At 35.6% G+C, this 14,962-nt stretch overlaps 1 protein-coding gene across 7 annotated transcripts in view; it reads right to left on the bottom strand.

Moving 5' to 3' along the window:
- GABRG2 (gamma-aminobutyric acid type A receptor subunit gamma2) overlaps positions 1–14,962 on the bottom strand; it is a 116,953-nt gene that overhangs the window by 71,369 nt on the left and 30,622 nt on the right. For 5 of the 7 annotated variants that reach the window (XM_065936504.1, XM_065936507.1, XM_065936521.1 and 2 more), the window contains 3 exons: positions 11,391–11,611; positions 7,983–8,065; positions 4,244–4,381 (listed from right to left, as the gene is read on the bottom strand). In XM_065936504.1, coding sequence (XP_065792576.1) covers positions 4,244–4,381; positions 7,983–8,065; positions 11,391–11,611 — 442 coding nt within the window. Of the gene's footprint in view, positions 1–4,243; positions 4,496–7,982; positions 8,066–11,390; positions 11,612–14,962 lie in introns of all 7 variants that reach the window. The other 2 variants (XM_065936491.1, XM_065936497.1) reach the window with 1 other exon arrangement.

Below are 14,962 nucleotides of genomic sequence, written 5' to 3'. Positions count from 1 at the left end.
AGAAATTATGTTTTTATAAGATGGATGAAAATGCTCTGAGTTTGATAACGATGATGTTGCCCTCTATAGATGGGTCCTTTCTATGTGTTAGGCACAGTTTTAAGTATTTGTAATGGATTATTTTACTTATTCCTGAGAGTAACCCTGTAACCTTGATGGTGTTAAATGCAGGTATGTTCAATAATGTATACAAATCAATGATGAAACCTGAGTTGCCAGCTCTAAGAGTGCACATTCTTAGAAACTGCTCCGGGTTGTTTAGGCATTACCATCTGTAAAGGCCTCATCGAAGAGAAATCATTTATTTATGTTTTCAATTCATAAAGAAAGTAGGGATGAGCTGACAAGCCATTCAAAAGAGAAAAGATTGAAATTCGACATGTATATAGGATTGGCTATTTATATTCAGGAAAACATAGAGTAGTTCTGTTAGCAGCTGAGAAATCATGGAAAACGAAGCTGGGAAGTTCCCAAGATCTCAGGGGCTTATATATTAGGAACAAATTGTATTGTTGTTTTCATTTGTTAACTAAGTCACGTCTGACTCTTCTGCGATCCCATGGACTGTAGCCTGCCAGGCTTGTCTGTCCATGGCCTTTTCCCAGCAAGAATACTAATGTGGGTTGCCATTTCTTTCTCCAAAGGATCTTCCCAATCCAGTGACTGAACCTGTGTCTCCCGCCTTGGCAGGAGGGTATTTTTTTTTTTTTTTTTACTGCTGAGCCATCAGGGATGATAGCTTGTGGTTAATTGAATCTCCTAAATTCTTGGGATATGAGGAAAGTTGTGGGTCAGGAAGACTCACTGGGCCACAGTGCAAATAAAAATAGTGCAGTGACTAAGAGCGTGAGTCTGAAAGCAAACCACCTGAATTCATGTCCCAGCTGCCGTTTCTGATCCCTGTAATAAACAAACCCCTAGAATTCTGTTTCCTTATCCACAGTGGTACCCTCAGTGCTAATGACACTAAGAATGACTGTAGTTACAAGAATTAAAGTAGGTCATTTATATAAAGTGTTTGCTATGGTACATGTAGTTAGTGCTCAGTAAGTGCTAGCTTTTATGATTAATGTATAAAGGACAGGCTGGAGGAAAGAGACTGACAGCAGGAATGTGGTTTAATAGGCTCCTAACACAGTCCAGATGAGAAAAGACAGAATCGTGAACTAGGACAGTGGCGGTGGCAATGGAAAAGAGGACAGTTACACAAGATATTTCAGAGGGCTAAGTGCCTTCGTGATTCATTAAATGTGGGAGGCAGGCATGTGACTCTGAGTGTTCACGCCTGGCTCACTGGGACAATGATGGTGCTGTTACCAGATATAGAACAATCAGGAAGACGTGGTTTGCAGAGAAATCATGGACCCAGAATCTATTTTGATGTATTGATCATGGATTCTAGGTATTCGTCAAGCCTTATCAATCCACCACCAAGGCAATATTTTTCTCAAGAGTGATGCAGATAAGTGATAAAGATGATTCAGGTGGTGTATACAGAATTATCACACAGCATTGAATTATATGTAAGAAAATTCCTTCCTGCTTCTTCTACCCTCCAGTTTAAATCAAAGAAGTGTTTTATTTTGATGCTAGTTATCTTTTCCCTTTTCTCTTTCTTCTCTAACATACTCAGAGTCTGGGAAACACAAATATGTGCACTTAAAATTTAAGAGCATTTCTTTATTTTTCATTATATTAATCAATTTCTATTTATGTCAAATGCTTCTGGTTTTCCAATTATGGCCCTAATATGAACTTCCTTTTAAAAAATTCATTTTATTAATAACAAGGAATCAATTTAAAGAAAAAAATACTAAGGAACCCACAGAATAATGATTACTTAGATAACAAAATCATGAAAGGTGAACTTGAATGAGAGAAGGTTAGAAATCCATACAGTAAACTAGGCCAAATTTTAGGTAATATTCTTGTCTAGTTTTACCAGTTTTCTCAAAAGAAGACACATTTGCTGTAAATCTAAGAGAAAACCACATTGTTGTAATGACCAGGATTCAAAAATCTATAATTGTGATCTTCTGATAACTTCCCAAGAAAGTTGTTACTGTAACTTCCAGGTAGGTATTAACTAGTCATGGAGCTATGCGCTGAAGATAAGAATGGCATCAGAAATAAAACAAAGGAACACACAGAAACTTTGGATCATTACACAAGCAACCATTACAAGAATCAGGACGCTCCTCAGCATTGGTGTTAGTTTCAGTTCAGCCTGTTTCCTTCACAGAAGCAACTGAAACGGTACCACACACACAAACAAGCCAGCAAGAGCTGGGAGTGGACAAAAAGACCAAGATGGAGGCTAACTTCCATATTAAATTCCATAAGGAATTGATGCAATCAATTAAATGATGCTATTCAAAATAAACTCTGATACCAATACAGGTTTGCTTTGATTTCTCTAGGAAGAAAAATAGCCTAGTGATACCTTGATAAATTTTCTTGCCATGCTTTAAGTAAACAGATTCTCTTCTTGTGGAAGTACCTCTTATTAGACAGTAAATACTCATCATTCTCAGTATGAGACTTTGGGGAGGGGATAATATTAAACCCTATGATATCAAATCAACACTTCCCTTACCATTAGCTGGTTTTAAGGGCATTCTGGGCTCAAATGACTAAATAAAATATCTGCTAGTCATAAGTTTGTGGGTTCTGTTTTAGGGTGCTATAATAACTATAGCGATATGAATACACAGCAGAATTTAACACCCTTTTTCTTGTTCTGGAAGCATGCAGACTTAGAGAATATTTTTACATATGTTCTTTCACAGATGGAAGACCTGTTCTAAGACAATCCTGAATCTGTTAATAGGGACCAAAATAAGGACTGTTCCAGTACTTGATGGTCAGGATTTCCAGTGAATAAGAGAACATAAGGCCACATTTTTAAAATAAACTAGAGCAGTTCTTTGATTTTCTTTCAGATTCTATTTGCTACTTAAGAGTTTTTTTTTTTTTTTTTTTTTTTAAAGAAATCTGAAAATCACAAAAACAATATTAGGGCCAGATAGCTTTGATTTAAAGGATGGTATTTATGAAGGTAGAATCTTAAATTTCCATTTTTGTCTAGGTTTCTGTTTCTTTCTGTACAGTAGACCAAAGCCTTTTAGTCAACACAAAAACATGTCCTAAGAATTTCAGGGGAAGAAAAATTAGTATGTGTAAATAAATAATCAGAAAGCAACTTAACTCAAGGAAACAAATACAAAAAGATACATCTTAATAGATGGTAAGTTGTGAACACGATGTTTATATTTGAAATTAGGAAACATTTAAATTCACATAGCTTTCAAAAGGAGTAGCTGTAGTAATTTTTATGGAGTTTGTACTCAGCATTGCAAAGGGTTTGTATGAACCTATACCCACCCATGAGATAGATATGGTCTAGAAATATGTCTGATTTGTCCCACGTGTTATTAATACTGTTAAAATTATGATAGTTGATATAAGATTATAGATTTTTAGTTTTTCTTGAAAAAACTGAAATCCTGACCACATTAGGCCCCAGATGTACTTGATACTTATAATCAATATTACTAGGCACTACTACTTATTGAATGTTCACTATCAGGTTTTATTCTAAGCATTTTGTCTGTTTTTTTTTCATACATGCAATATGCCTATGAGGCAGATCTTTTTGTGCACACTGTTTCTCTGAGAAAGCTGGTCTCCTGAGAAATTCAGTAATTTCTTAAAATTTGTAACTGGTAACTGATGGAGTTGAGATTTGAACCCAGGCCTGTCTGACACCAAAACCCAGTCCCTTATTCACAATGAGCCAGTTTAAAACATTTCATTACTGAATAGGGAATTAGTCCATATTTACTATGGTCACTTTTCTGCATTTTTGAAAAGTTAATCTTCCCCATGTGATACTTTAAATGCAGCTATTTCAATATATTATGAAACATATTTCTTAAAAGAAACATTATATCTATCCCTAATAAATATTTTCTTCTTTTTAAATAATAGACATTGATTTTTTCTAAAGAAAATTAAGCAAATGATTTACTTATCCAATTTGAATCTAACTTGCTTTAAACTGATAAAATCCATTTATGTTTATGTATCATGCTAGAATACCAATTATAGTTGTCTCTAGTAAATTAAGACATTTAGTTGGCTGAATATCATTTCTAGACGAGTACTGAAAGCTTCTAAATCATTTACACCAGAATTTAAACTCTGGAAGGGTCATTCAGAATTATTTTCAAGTGCATCTTACCAGAGGTTGTCTTCACTACTTCAGTGGTATTTCTCAGTCCAACAAATGAAAATTGATAAAGTCTCCAAGACCTTGTGTCACCCACTTCAACAGAACTACGCTTCCACTGATAGACAATTTCTTCACGTGGATAGCCATCTGCCATGAGATAGGAAAACACATTTAAAATTATTAAAAATGAATATTGTAGCAACCACTTTCTATGAACTGAGGGAGATAACCAAAGAAATAGTTGTGACTTGGATGATGACCCTGTATTAAAGAGCATTACAGTAGAGAAAATAAATACAATAACATATCCTAACAGGGAAATCAGATTTTAAAATCATGAGGTCAAAATTACCTGTGAAAAGCATGTAAACTGTGTATATGGTGTATATACCATATATATATTATATATATACACCATATATATATGGTATACTCTCTCTATATATACTATAGTGTATATATATATATATACTATATATATACCATATGGTATATGGTATATAAACACACAGTTGTTTCTATATACTATATGAATACTTCACACTGTCTGGGGTAAGATATAAATAGCATGTAGTAAATACTATATACTATATCATATAGTGAATACTACATATGCAGGATATTGTTTATGGTGAAAGGGAGTCAAAAGGGTGAGATTTTGAGTCATGTAGAAACAGAAAATAATGGAAGAAATATCTAAGATGTCCCTGGTGGCTCAGCAGTAAAGAATCTGCCTGCTATGCATGAGATGTGGCAGGAGCCACAGGTTCAGTCCCTGGGTGGAAGGAAAGCAGATTCAAATCCCTCTCCAGGGCATGTCCTTGGAGTAGAAGGTGGCTGGAAAAAAGTACCTCAACTATTTATATTATTCTCACTCTCAATTTGTTGAGGCTTCTTTTTAATATATAACTACAGTTAAAAGTAGTAAGTAGAAATGCCAAGGAGAAGATCCCTATGAGAACTATGTCGATTCTTTAAGGTTCAGTCATGTTCAGTCAAAACAACAGAGAGCATTAATGAAACAAATGCTACATGGATAATGTAGTGATTATTGCTGCCTTTTCCTTGCCGTAATACCCTAGACAAGTTTCTCAATTTTTCTTCCAAATTATTTATTTACCTATGGGTGTACTTACGTGGGGGTGACTGTACTTATTTTGTGGAATTGCTGGTCAATATGTATTTGTTGAATGGATAAACATTACTATTAAGTAAAGTGTAGAGTAAACTCAAGTAAAATAGATAGACCACAAGACTAGAAATCTTCCTCACTGTATGTCTTCTAATAATTCTGTGGAAAGGTAAGTTTTGATTATGGAGGCTGATTGACTCCTTGGAATAAAATCCCTTGTCTCTTTTATCCTTTGGTTTTGGTCCAACTTTTTGTCCACTATATTTATTAATTTAAAAGGAAGAAAGCAGGATACCCAGGTTGCTATTGAGAGGGTGGTGGCAGGGTGATAGGGCAGGATGTGATGGAAACTGAGAACTTAAGAATGATATTAAGGAACTTCCTATGGAGAATATGTTGGTGATTGAATTGTTTTGATAGCAATAAGTAATACTAAGTTGATTTTGGGTTCAGAAGAGAATTGTCAATCAGCAGCCTGATGGCATAGAAATCACTGTTTCTTAAGTTTTAGCTAACTCAGGAAAGGAGTAGCCTCAGTTGGAAAATTAAAAGAAAATAAATCCCATATCCTAAACCTTAGGGGAGTTTTCACTTAAAAATGTTCTATCCTTGGACAAAGTAAAACATATGGAATAAGAATCATAATGAGAACTTTTTTCAATATGTATAATATACAATGAATTTTTCCTTTGGTGCCCTGTTTTACTTTTCTGTTTTGTTTTTTTTTGTTTCCCTCTGGAAATGTTTATCAAAACAGGTGATTGCTTTTCTCATCTTTTATTGAAAGTATTGTTATTATGATTCAGTTTCTTTTTAGGCATCTCCATTACTCCTGGCTGATAAATTATACATATATTAAATTTTTAAAATTCATAGTTTTTCATTCTACCCAATATGTACAATTGAGAGTTCAGAAATAAAGGGGAGGTACGCAATCTAACATGAATACAGAACAGTGAGGCAAATGTGGGGGAAAATGAAGCTTGTTTTTGACTTAGGCAGGAACCTATGAAGGTTAGAAGGTTTAGTAACCTATGAAGGTTACTAAAGCTTAATTCCTATTAGAATCATCAAGGATCTTCTTGCTCTAGGCTATTATCTCATAATAACAGTAATAATCAATAAAATAATACAGCTTTTGATTGAATCTTATTATGTGGAAGGTGGCATAGGCAGACATTTTACATGTATGAACAAAACGATACTGAGGTGAGACAGCTCTTATAATCTCTATGGGCACCTGTGTTGTGGACTCATTGAGAGATTTAGTAATTTGTTCAAGTCTATAGTGATGGGATTGGGATTTTAACTGGACCCAATAGGGTTTCCCTGATAGCTCAGTTGGTAAAAAAAAAAAAATCTGCCTGCAATGCAGGAGACCCTGGTTTGATTCCTGGGTCAGGAAGATCCCCTGGAGAAGGCTACCCACTCCAGTGTTCTTGGGTTTCCCTTGTGGCTCAACTGGTAAAGAATCTGCCTTTAAGGCAGGAGACCTGAGTTTAATCCCTGGGTTGGGAAGATCCCCTGGAGAAGGGAAAGGCTACCCACTCCAGTATTCTGACCTAGAGAATTCCATGGACAGTCCATGGGGTCACAAAGAGTCGGACACGACTGAGCTATTTTCACTTTCACATGATCCCCAAATCAGTCTTTTGCTCACTGGCAGATAACTAGTTTTAGATATTGCTAGAACTCCAGATGGAGGAGGTAATTTTTGATTTTATTTTGCTGTGTTTGTTCATTTGCTCAGTCATGTTCCACTCTTTGCAACTCCATGGTCTGTAGTCCGCTGGGTTCCTTAGTCCATGAAATTCTCCAGGCAAGAATACTGGAGTGGGGAGCCGTTCCCTTCTCCAGAGGATCTTCCCAACCCAGGGATCAAACCCGAAGTCTCCTGCACTGCAGGCAGATTCTTTTTTTTTTTTTTTTTTTTTTTTAATTTTATTTTATTAGTTGGAGGCCAATTATTTCACAACATTTCAGTGGGTTTTGTCATACATTGACACGAATCAGCCATAGAGTTACACGTATTCCCCATCCCGATCCCCCCTCCCACCTCCCTCTCCACCCAACTCCTCCGGGTCCTCCCAGTGCACCAGGCCTGAGCACTCGTCTCATGCATCCCACCTGGGCTGGTGATCTGTTTCACCATAGATAATATACATGCTGTTCTTTTGAAACATCCCACCCTCACCTTCTCCCACAGAGTTCAAAAGTGCAGGCAGATTCTTTACCATCTGGGCCACCAGGGAAGCCCACATAGGGAGAAAACAACTAACAAATGTTCTGCTAATCTTTTCTGGGCCCATGAAAGAAGTGATATATAATCCACTATTACCTCTTTCTATTGAGACAAGGACAGGCTTTACAGTCCTTCCCAACATAGGCATTCAGGAAGTCACTGCCAATTTATTCCAAATTTATGCCCCAATGAAGTCTGTCATTTCTGATAAAATAGATCCTATTTTTAATGATGAAAGGGATTATCAGAATCTTCAAAGTCAACAACACTGCATAATGCAATTTTGCATTCTAAGTTTCCCAATTAACTGATATTGCAATCAGAAAGACTACTGGTGAGCAGGGATACAGAATACAAAATGAGTAATTACTTACAACTGGAGAATTCCAGGGGGCAGGAATGTTCATCCATTGGAAAATTGTGCAACTGTAACTGGCACTCAGCATCAATTGTCAGTCTAAGTAGGAAGATATGATGCAAAGGTTTTAGACAGTTTAAAAATTTTAAAATATGTATTAGTACACTTTCAAATGACCATTCATTTTTATTCCTGGACAGTATCTCACCCATTCTTACTGATAACACAAGGTGATCCTCACTGAAGAAATTCACCAAGTCCAGGATAAAATTGTGTAAGACTTAATGTCCATTTATTTTCCCAGACTAAACAATAAATTCTCACTGACCTCAACTTCACTTACTCAATACTTATTACCCCATTTTTTTTTTTTTTTGGCAAATTAACTGCACACATGGGATTGCTCAGTGAATTCACTTAACTTACTTAATAGAACAAACTCTTTTAAGAACTTAAGCTCATTTACTGTTTGCATGTAAATGAATGCAGATAATTCTCAGAACTTATCTGCTAATTACAGCAGAACCTTCTACATTGTAAGTACTTGTTAGCTGTTAGCTTTAAATTACTGTATGTGAGTTTAAAAATACCTGTGTTTCACAACAGAGTATTAAGCGTTCTTACAAAGGAACACTATAAAGCCATTATATAGGATGTTAAAGAGTAGAAGAATATCTAGTAGGAATCAGATGTTAAATACATATGCACAGATGTATCAGAAAATGTCTGTCATGGAGTCCCTGAGTTGCTTATTAAACATACAGATTTTCTTTCCCAATTGAGGCTAGAACTCTAGGAAGGATAAAATTTAAAGGAGTCCTAGATGTTTTGATCATATTTGGGGAAGTATGACTATAACGTTAAATTGTGATGGTGATAGGTTGATGATATTTAAAATTCTGTATTTGTTAGCTATATTTCTTATAATTACAAATATCAATCTTAACGTAAAAAATTTTATTTTATAAACATTCTGTATTAAAAGTTCAGCATAAATTTAATTTTTCTATGGTATAATATAATATAATAGAGCAATTACTGGTCCTAAGATATAACTAATCATAATTGAGCCCTTAATTTTTGGCATGGCACTAGGTAAGGTGAATTTTTCTCTCATTTAGTAAGTGTTATTATGGCTTTATTATACTTGGACTTGTCTGAAGTGACAAAGCTAGTATCATGGTTGAGATATGAGCCCAAGACTGTGTCTCCAAAGCTGGAAGTTTTTATCATTGTCACTCAGTAATTACATGCTCTTCCAAAGAAAAGATAAGCTTTATTCATAAGTGAAATTATAATTAAATTTGATATTTTATTAGTATCATTTCTCCAAATTAAATTGGAATTGTTAAAATTGAAGATAATGCAGATTGCAGATAGCAGATATATATCTATGCACTATACACATTTGTAACTCATTATAGATAAGCAACAAGAATAAAATCATCTCTTTATATAGATTAGCAAACTCATTCAAATCTTGAATGAATCTCATGAGTGACAATTTTGAGGTGGTTTCCATAATTAAATATTGTATAGTGACTCTCCAAGTTAATAGAAGTTAAAAAATAACTATAGTATTATGGGAATGATAAAGAGACTTCAGATAGCATAACTTTACTTAATACTTCAGAAGCTAGACTGAGCTCTTATTTAGCATACAAAATTTGATTTCCACTAGATTCTAATTCCAATCATTACCTCACATATAATTTAATAAAACCCATTATGAAATCAAAACATATACAATGAGTTTCTTTTGCAATTGTGGCTATTTTTCCTGCTAACTGATGTAACTCTGATGACAAAGGGCTATGGATTCAGTCTAAAGTACTGAATTTTATATCTTGAATATTACATATGGCATAAAATATACATCAGAAGGGCATTTAACATGAAATATTTTGAAGCTATAAGATCCTCGATACTAAGATCTAGAAGAATCACATTATTCATATTTATTACTGAAAATATATACAAATAATTTAAATGTCTGCTTGTGCTTACATTTTTATTAGGTTCTATGTTAAACACTTTGCATATCACCCCATTTAGTCCTTACTACCACTCTAAGGTAAAAATCATTAACTCTATTTTACAGAAATTTAAAATAAACGAAAGGTGCTCAATTGTAGTACTAGGGTAGGGACACATGTCATGGCGGTAGAGGTGCCTTCTTTGCCAATAATCCCCATCAATTCTCACCTCATTCCTCTAAATAAAAATGTAACTAAGTAAAAACATCAAACTTACCATACAAATAAAACTTTGAGATACGTCTAGCAGCTAGACCCCTGCTACCAGTTAGCTGCCTCTAGTTCTGTACATGTTCTGAAGACTTGCCACTCCTGTAGAAATGCTGGAGAACTGCCCTAATACCTACAAATAATACGATTCAGGAGCTTCCCAGGTGGCCTTATTGGTAACAAACCCGCCTTTCAGTGCAGGAGATGCAGAAGACGCGGCTTTGATCCCTGGGTCAGGAAGATCCCCTGGAGGAAGGCATGGCAGCCCACTCCAGTGGTCTTGCCTGAAGAATCCCATGGACAAAGATACCTGGCAGGCTACAGTCCACAGGGTTGCACAGAGTCAGACACAACTGAAGCCAGTGAACACAGCACAGTGTGATACAGAGCTAATCATCAAAGCCAGATGTGTCTGATTCTTACGTCTGTGTACTTAGCTATTATGTTGACTTTATACCATACTCTCACCTATGAGAAACTTCAACATAAAAAAATTAACTATGCAATTATGAAGTGCTAAGATGATGGCATTAATTTAAGATAAAAACCTGTCAAATGTTGGCTTAATATTTAAGTTCAGAAAGTAAATGATACTTCCTTTTTAAAGTTTTCCCCAAGAATATCTATTCCAAAAATAGCACACACACACACACACAAAGTCAGACAGCCTATCAATGTAGTGGGGGGTGGATGTTGGGAGATGGAATTCATTCTACTTACACCATTGTGCAGCTAAAAAGAAAAGGATGTACAGATTCCCACATAAAAAAATTCTCCTTTAGTAATGGTTTCCTTGGAAACAGAAACATTTCCAAGCATATCAACTCCTAAGGATTACTATTTTTTAGTGTCCATATTTTAAAGTAGCAGGACATACACATAAAAGCCAAGACTCGTGTAAAGGTCAGAATATCTCACAAAGGCAAGGGAAATTTCATATCCCTGTGAGAAAAGAGTTCCTACGTCAGTCACAGAAAATGTTTTACCTATATCCTTTGAAAAAGTTCATTGATAAGAGAAAAAAGAAAAAAACAACCTAATTTTGTAGCATCATAATTTTGCTCAAGCATGCCAATCCTGATTTAGGTTTGACATCTTAGCTCTTTTTGTTCCAAGAGAACATAATTGACTTTTGTTTTATTCCCAACAATTACTCATTTCCTTTTACAAAATAATACCTTAAAGTGTAGAGCACTCGACCATCATTCCAAATTCTCAGCATCCTATTAGGGGTGGTTATCCAGTGTGCATCTGCCTTTTTGGAATTTCTGAAGAAAGTGTCTGGAATCCAGATTTTCCCCACCATGTTGCTATTCAGTCGGAGGACTTTAATGGTGCTGTTAAATTTCAGACGTCTGTCATACCATGTTTGGGCAAAAAATATATCAATTGTATATTCCTGTTTTAAAGAAAAAGGTAAAATGGAACATTTTTAATATAGCAGGACTGTATTATAGACCATTTGTTTATATTTATCAATTAATGACATCATTGCCAATACAAAGCAAAGCTACTTTGGGTTTGAATGATCCAAAAGAAAGCAAAAGCTTGGCTAAGGAGACACACCCATCTTTTGCAGACAAGTTAATAAATTATGAACAAACAGACCTGTGTAAATGAATTCTGGCAAAAGATCATAGGCTTGATACAGTTATTTGCATTTGGTATTTATGGAGAAGAGTTTCTCATGTTATTTTTGGCCAGCTAATTCTTTGTTGTGGGGGCAATTTTGTGTATTTTAGGGTGTTTACTAGCATTCTTAGCTTCTACCCAGTAAATTCCAGAAGCACCAACAAAAAATCCCGCCCCCAAGCGGTGACAACCAGAAGTGTCTGCAGACGTCGCCAACTGTCCTCTTGAGGAAATCAGTTAGGTTCAAAACACCACTGCCTCAGAGAAAAACAGAGTCTGGACACGCAAAAACGGGTCTAAACTGGAGCTCTGCAGTTTAGGTTCTTCACAATAAATTGAGGATGCCAGAAGATCTAAGCAGCTTGAAGATAGAAAAGGGGAATATACCCTATACAAAAAACACTTTGTGCCCTGTCTGGCAGATGGCGAAGACTCAGTGTACAGTAGCTAATTTTATTTTTTTACTATTACAAATGTCTTTTTTTCTAAACAAGAAGAAATGCACCAATTAAAATATAATCTTTATTACTGTAATAATCTGTCACAGTTTATTGTGAGCCACACAATCAAAAAAAAAAAAAAACCTGTGACAGATTAGTAGAGTAATAAAGATTATATTTTCATTGGTGCATTTCTTCTTATTTAGAAAAAAAAGAAAATTCTGAAAGAGATGGGAATACCAGACCATCTGACCTGCCTCTTAAGAAACCTATATACAGGCCAGGAAGCAACAGTTAGAACTGGACATGGAACAACACACTGGTTCCAAATAGGAAAAGGAGTACGTCAAGGCTGTATATTGTCACCCTGCTTATTCAACTTCTATGCAGAGTACATCATGAGAAACGCTGGGCTGGAGGAAGCACAAGCTGGAATCAAGATTGCTGGGAGAAATATCAATAACCTCAGATATGCATATGACACCACCATTATGGCAGAAAGTGAAGAAGAACTAAAGAGCCTCTTGATGAAAGTGAAAGAGGAGAGTGAAAAAGTTGGCTTAAAGCTCAACATTCAGAAAACTAATATCACAGCATCCAGTCCCATCACTTCATGGCAAATAGATGGGGAAACAGTAGAAACAGTGGCTGACTTTATTTTTCTGGGCTGCAAAATCACCGCGGATGGTGATTGCAGCCATGAAATTAAATACGTTTACTCCTTGGAAGGAAAGTTATGACCAACCTAGACAGCATATTAAAAATCAGAGACATTATTTTGCCAACAAAGGTCCATCTAGTCAAGGCTATGGTTTTTCCAGCAGTCATGTATGGATGTGAGAGTTGGACTATAAAGAAAGCTGAGTGCAGAAGAATTGATGCTTTTGAACAGTGGTATTGGAGAAGACTCTTGAGAGTCCCTTGGACTGCAAGCAGATCTAAACTGTCCATCGTAAAGGAGATCAGTCCTGGGTGTTTATTGGAGGGACTGATGTGGAAGCTGAAACCCCAATACGTTGGCCACCTGATGCGGAGAGCTGACTCATTAGAATAGACCTGATGCTGGGAAAGATTGAGGGCAGGAGGAGAAGGGGACAACAGAGGATGGGATGGTTGGATGGCATCACTGACACAATGGACATGGGTTTGGGTGGACCCCGGAAGTTGGTGATGGACAAGGAGGCCTGGCGTGCTGCAGTTCGTAGGGTCGCAAAGAGTCGGACACGACTGAGCAACTGAACTGAACTGAACTGAATCTGTCACAAAACATATTCAAAAAGTGACAAGTGACTCTAACGATTACCCTCATGTACATGATTGACTTTAATCAAAGAAAAGGAAGTCTGATGTGATTTAGACCTGGAGCCATAACACCCAAGATCTATTTGGCTGTCATATTTAGATTTTATTTAGTATTATTTTACAGCTCGATTTTAATCTGTATATACATGAGAAAATTAATGGAAAAAATCCCTTAGTGTTCTTAGAGCTTGACCCTAGTGTTTTTAAAATATGAGAGCTGAAGAATGGAAACTATCCATATTTCCTAATCTTATCCCCTTAACCTATCATCATTTATGATGGAGGATACACACCAAAAAAGAAAAGAAAAGAAAAAAGAAAACAACAGAAACCACAAGGAGATTATTTGTTTGCCTAAGAAACACAGCTTGTCAGGATCAGACTAGAATCTTCTTCCTTTGCCTGATTTCTGTTGTTCTGGATTGTATCCTTGCACCCCTGCCCTGTACCTCACTGGAATTGGCTGCATTTCCACTAGGTTAAGTCACATCACTTTGTTTACAATTTAATTCTATATTTGTAGTCCACAAGTAATGAAAGGAGAACTGTTGTGATAGTAGATAGAGTAACTCAATAATTTCTGACCTACATTTTGGCTAACGCAAACACGTTTTAAAAGTCTTTAAACCATCATTTCATAAACTATGATCCTGGAACAGTAGTTCTGGGTACCAGTATTCCTGAAATTATAAGTTTTGTGTTAAAATAAACTACATGTATAACTGATTCTTCTTAGATATTCACAATCTTCATCATAATTCTAAACAGTCTGAGAAACATGTTGCCATTTGTTTCATAGTTAAACAAGCAAACCTGTTTGCATGGAGGTTGCAGGTGGTGGTACAGTTTTTTTAATCAGCCTCATTGAGAGCAATAAATGGTTTTCATATCTGACTTAGCAGAGTGTCCTTATTGCTTATTTGGTAAATGGTCTTTTAAAGTTACACTATCACTAATTTATGTTACATTGTTTTACTCCATTCTACTCTACCCTCTTCTGCTCCAAGCTAATCTGTTATTTCAGATTTGGATAGAAAGCTTTATAAAAAAAAAAGTTACATTTGTTGTTAAATCTAATGCACTATTTCTCCTCTGAGAAACAATTCTGATTTGAAGTAAAGAGTGACCTCTCCACACCATGCATATTCTAAAACATAGTAAAGCACTCTATTTTATTTTATAGTAAGCAATACCTACCAAATAAGCAATGAGTGTTGAATTTTAAGATTATAGTATTTTACACAAGTTAATTTTATATACCTGATCACATTTCATTTTTAATACAAATCATTAAAAATAATTATATTACAAGAGGGAAAAAAAGATATGAAAGGTTCTCTCTCTTCCAAATTTTTTGTAAGGATAGTCCTTGTTAT

The sequence above is a fragment of the Muntiacus reevesi genome, chromosome 1, assembly GCF_963930625.1.
Source record: "Muntiacus reevesi chromosome 1, mMunRee1.1, whole genome shotgun sequence".
In the NCBI taxonomy this organism is placed as follows: domain Eukaryota; kingdom Metazoa; phylum Chordata; class Mammalia; order Artiodactyla; family Cervidae; genus Muntiacus; species Muntiacus reevesi.
Note: the sequence above shows the minus strand (reverse complement) of the source record. Positions and strands in the feature narration are given on the sequence as shown.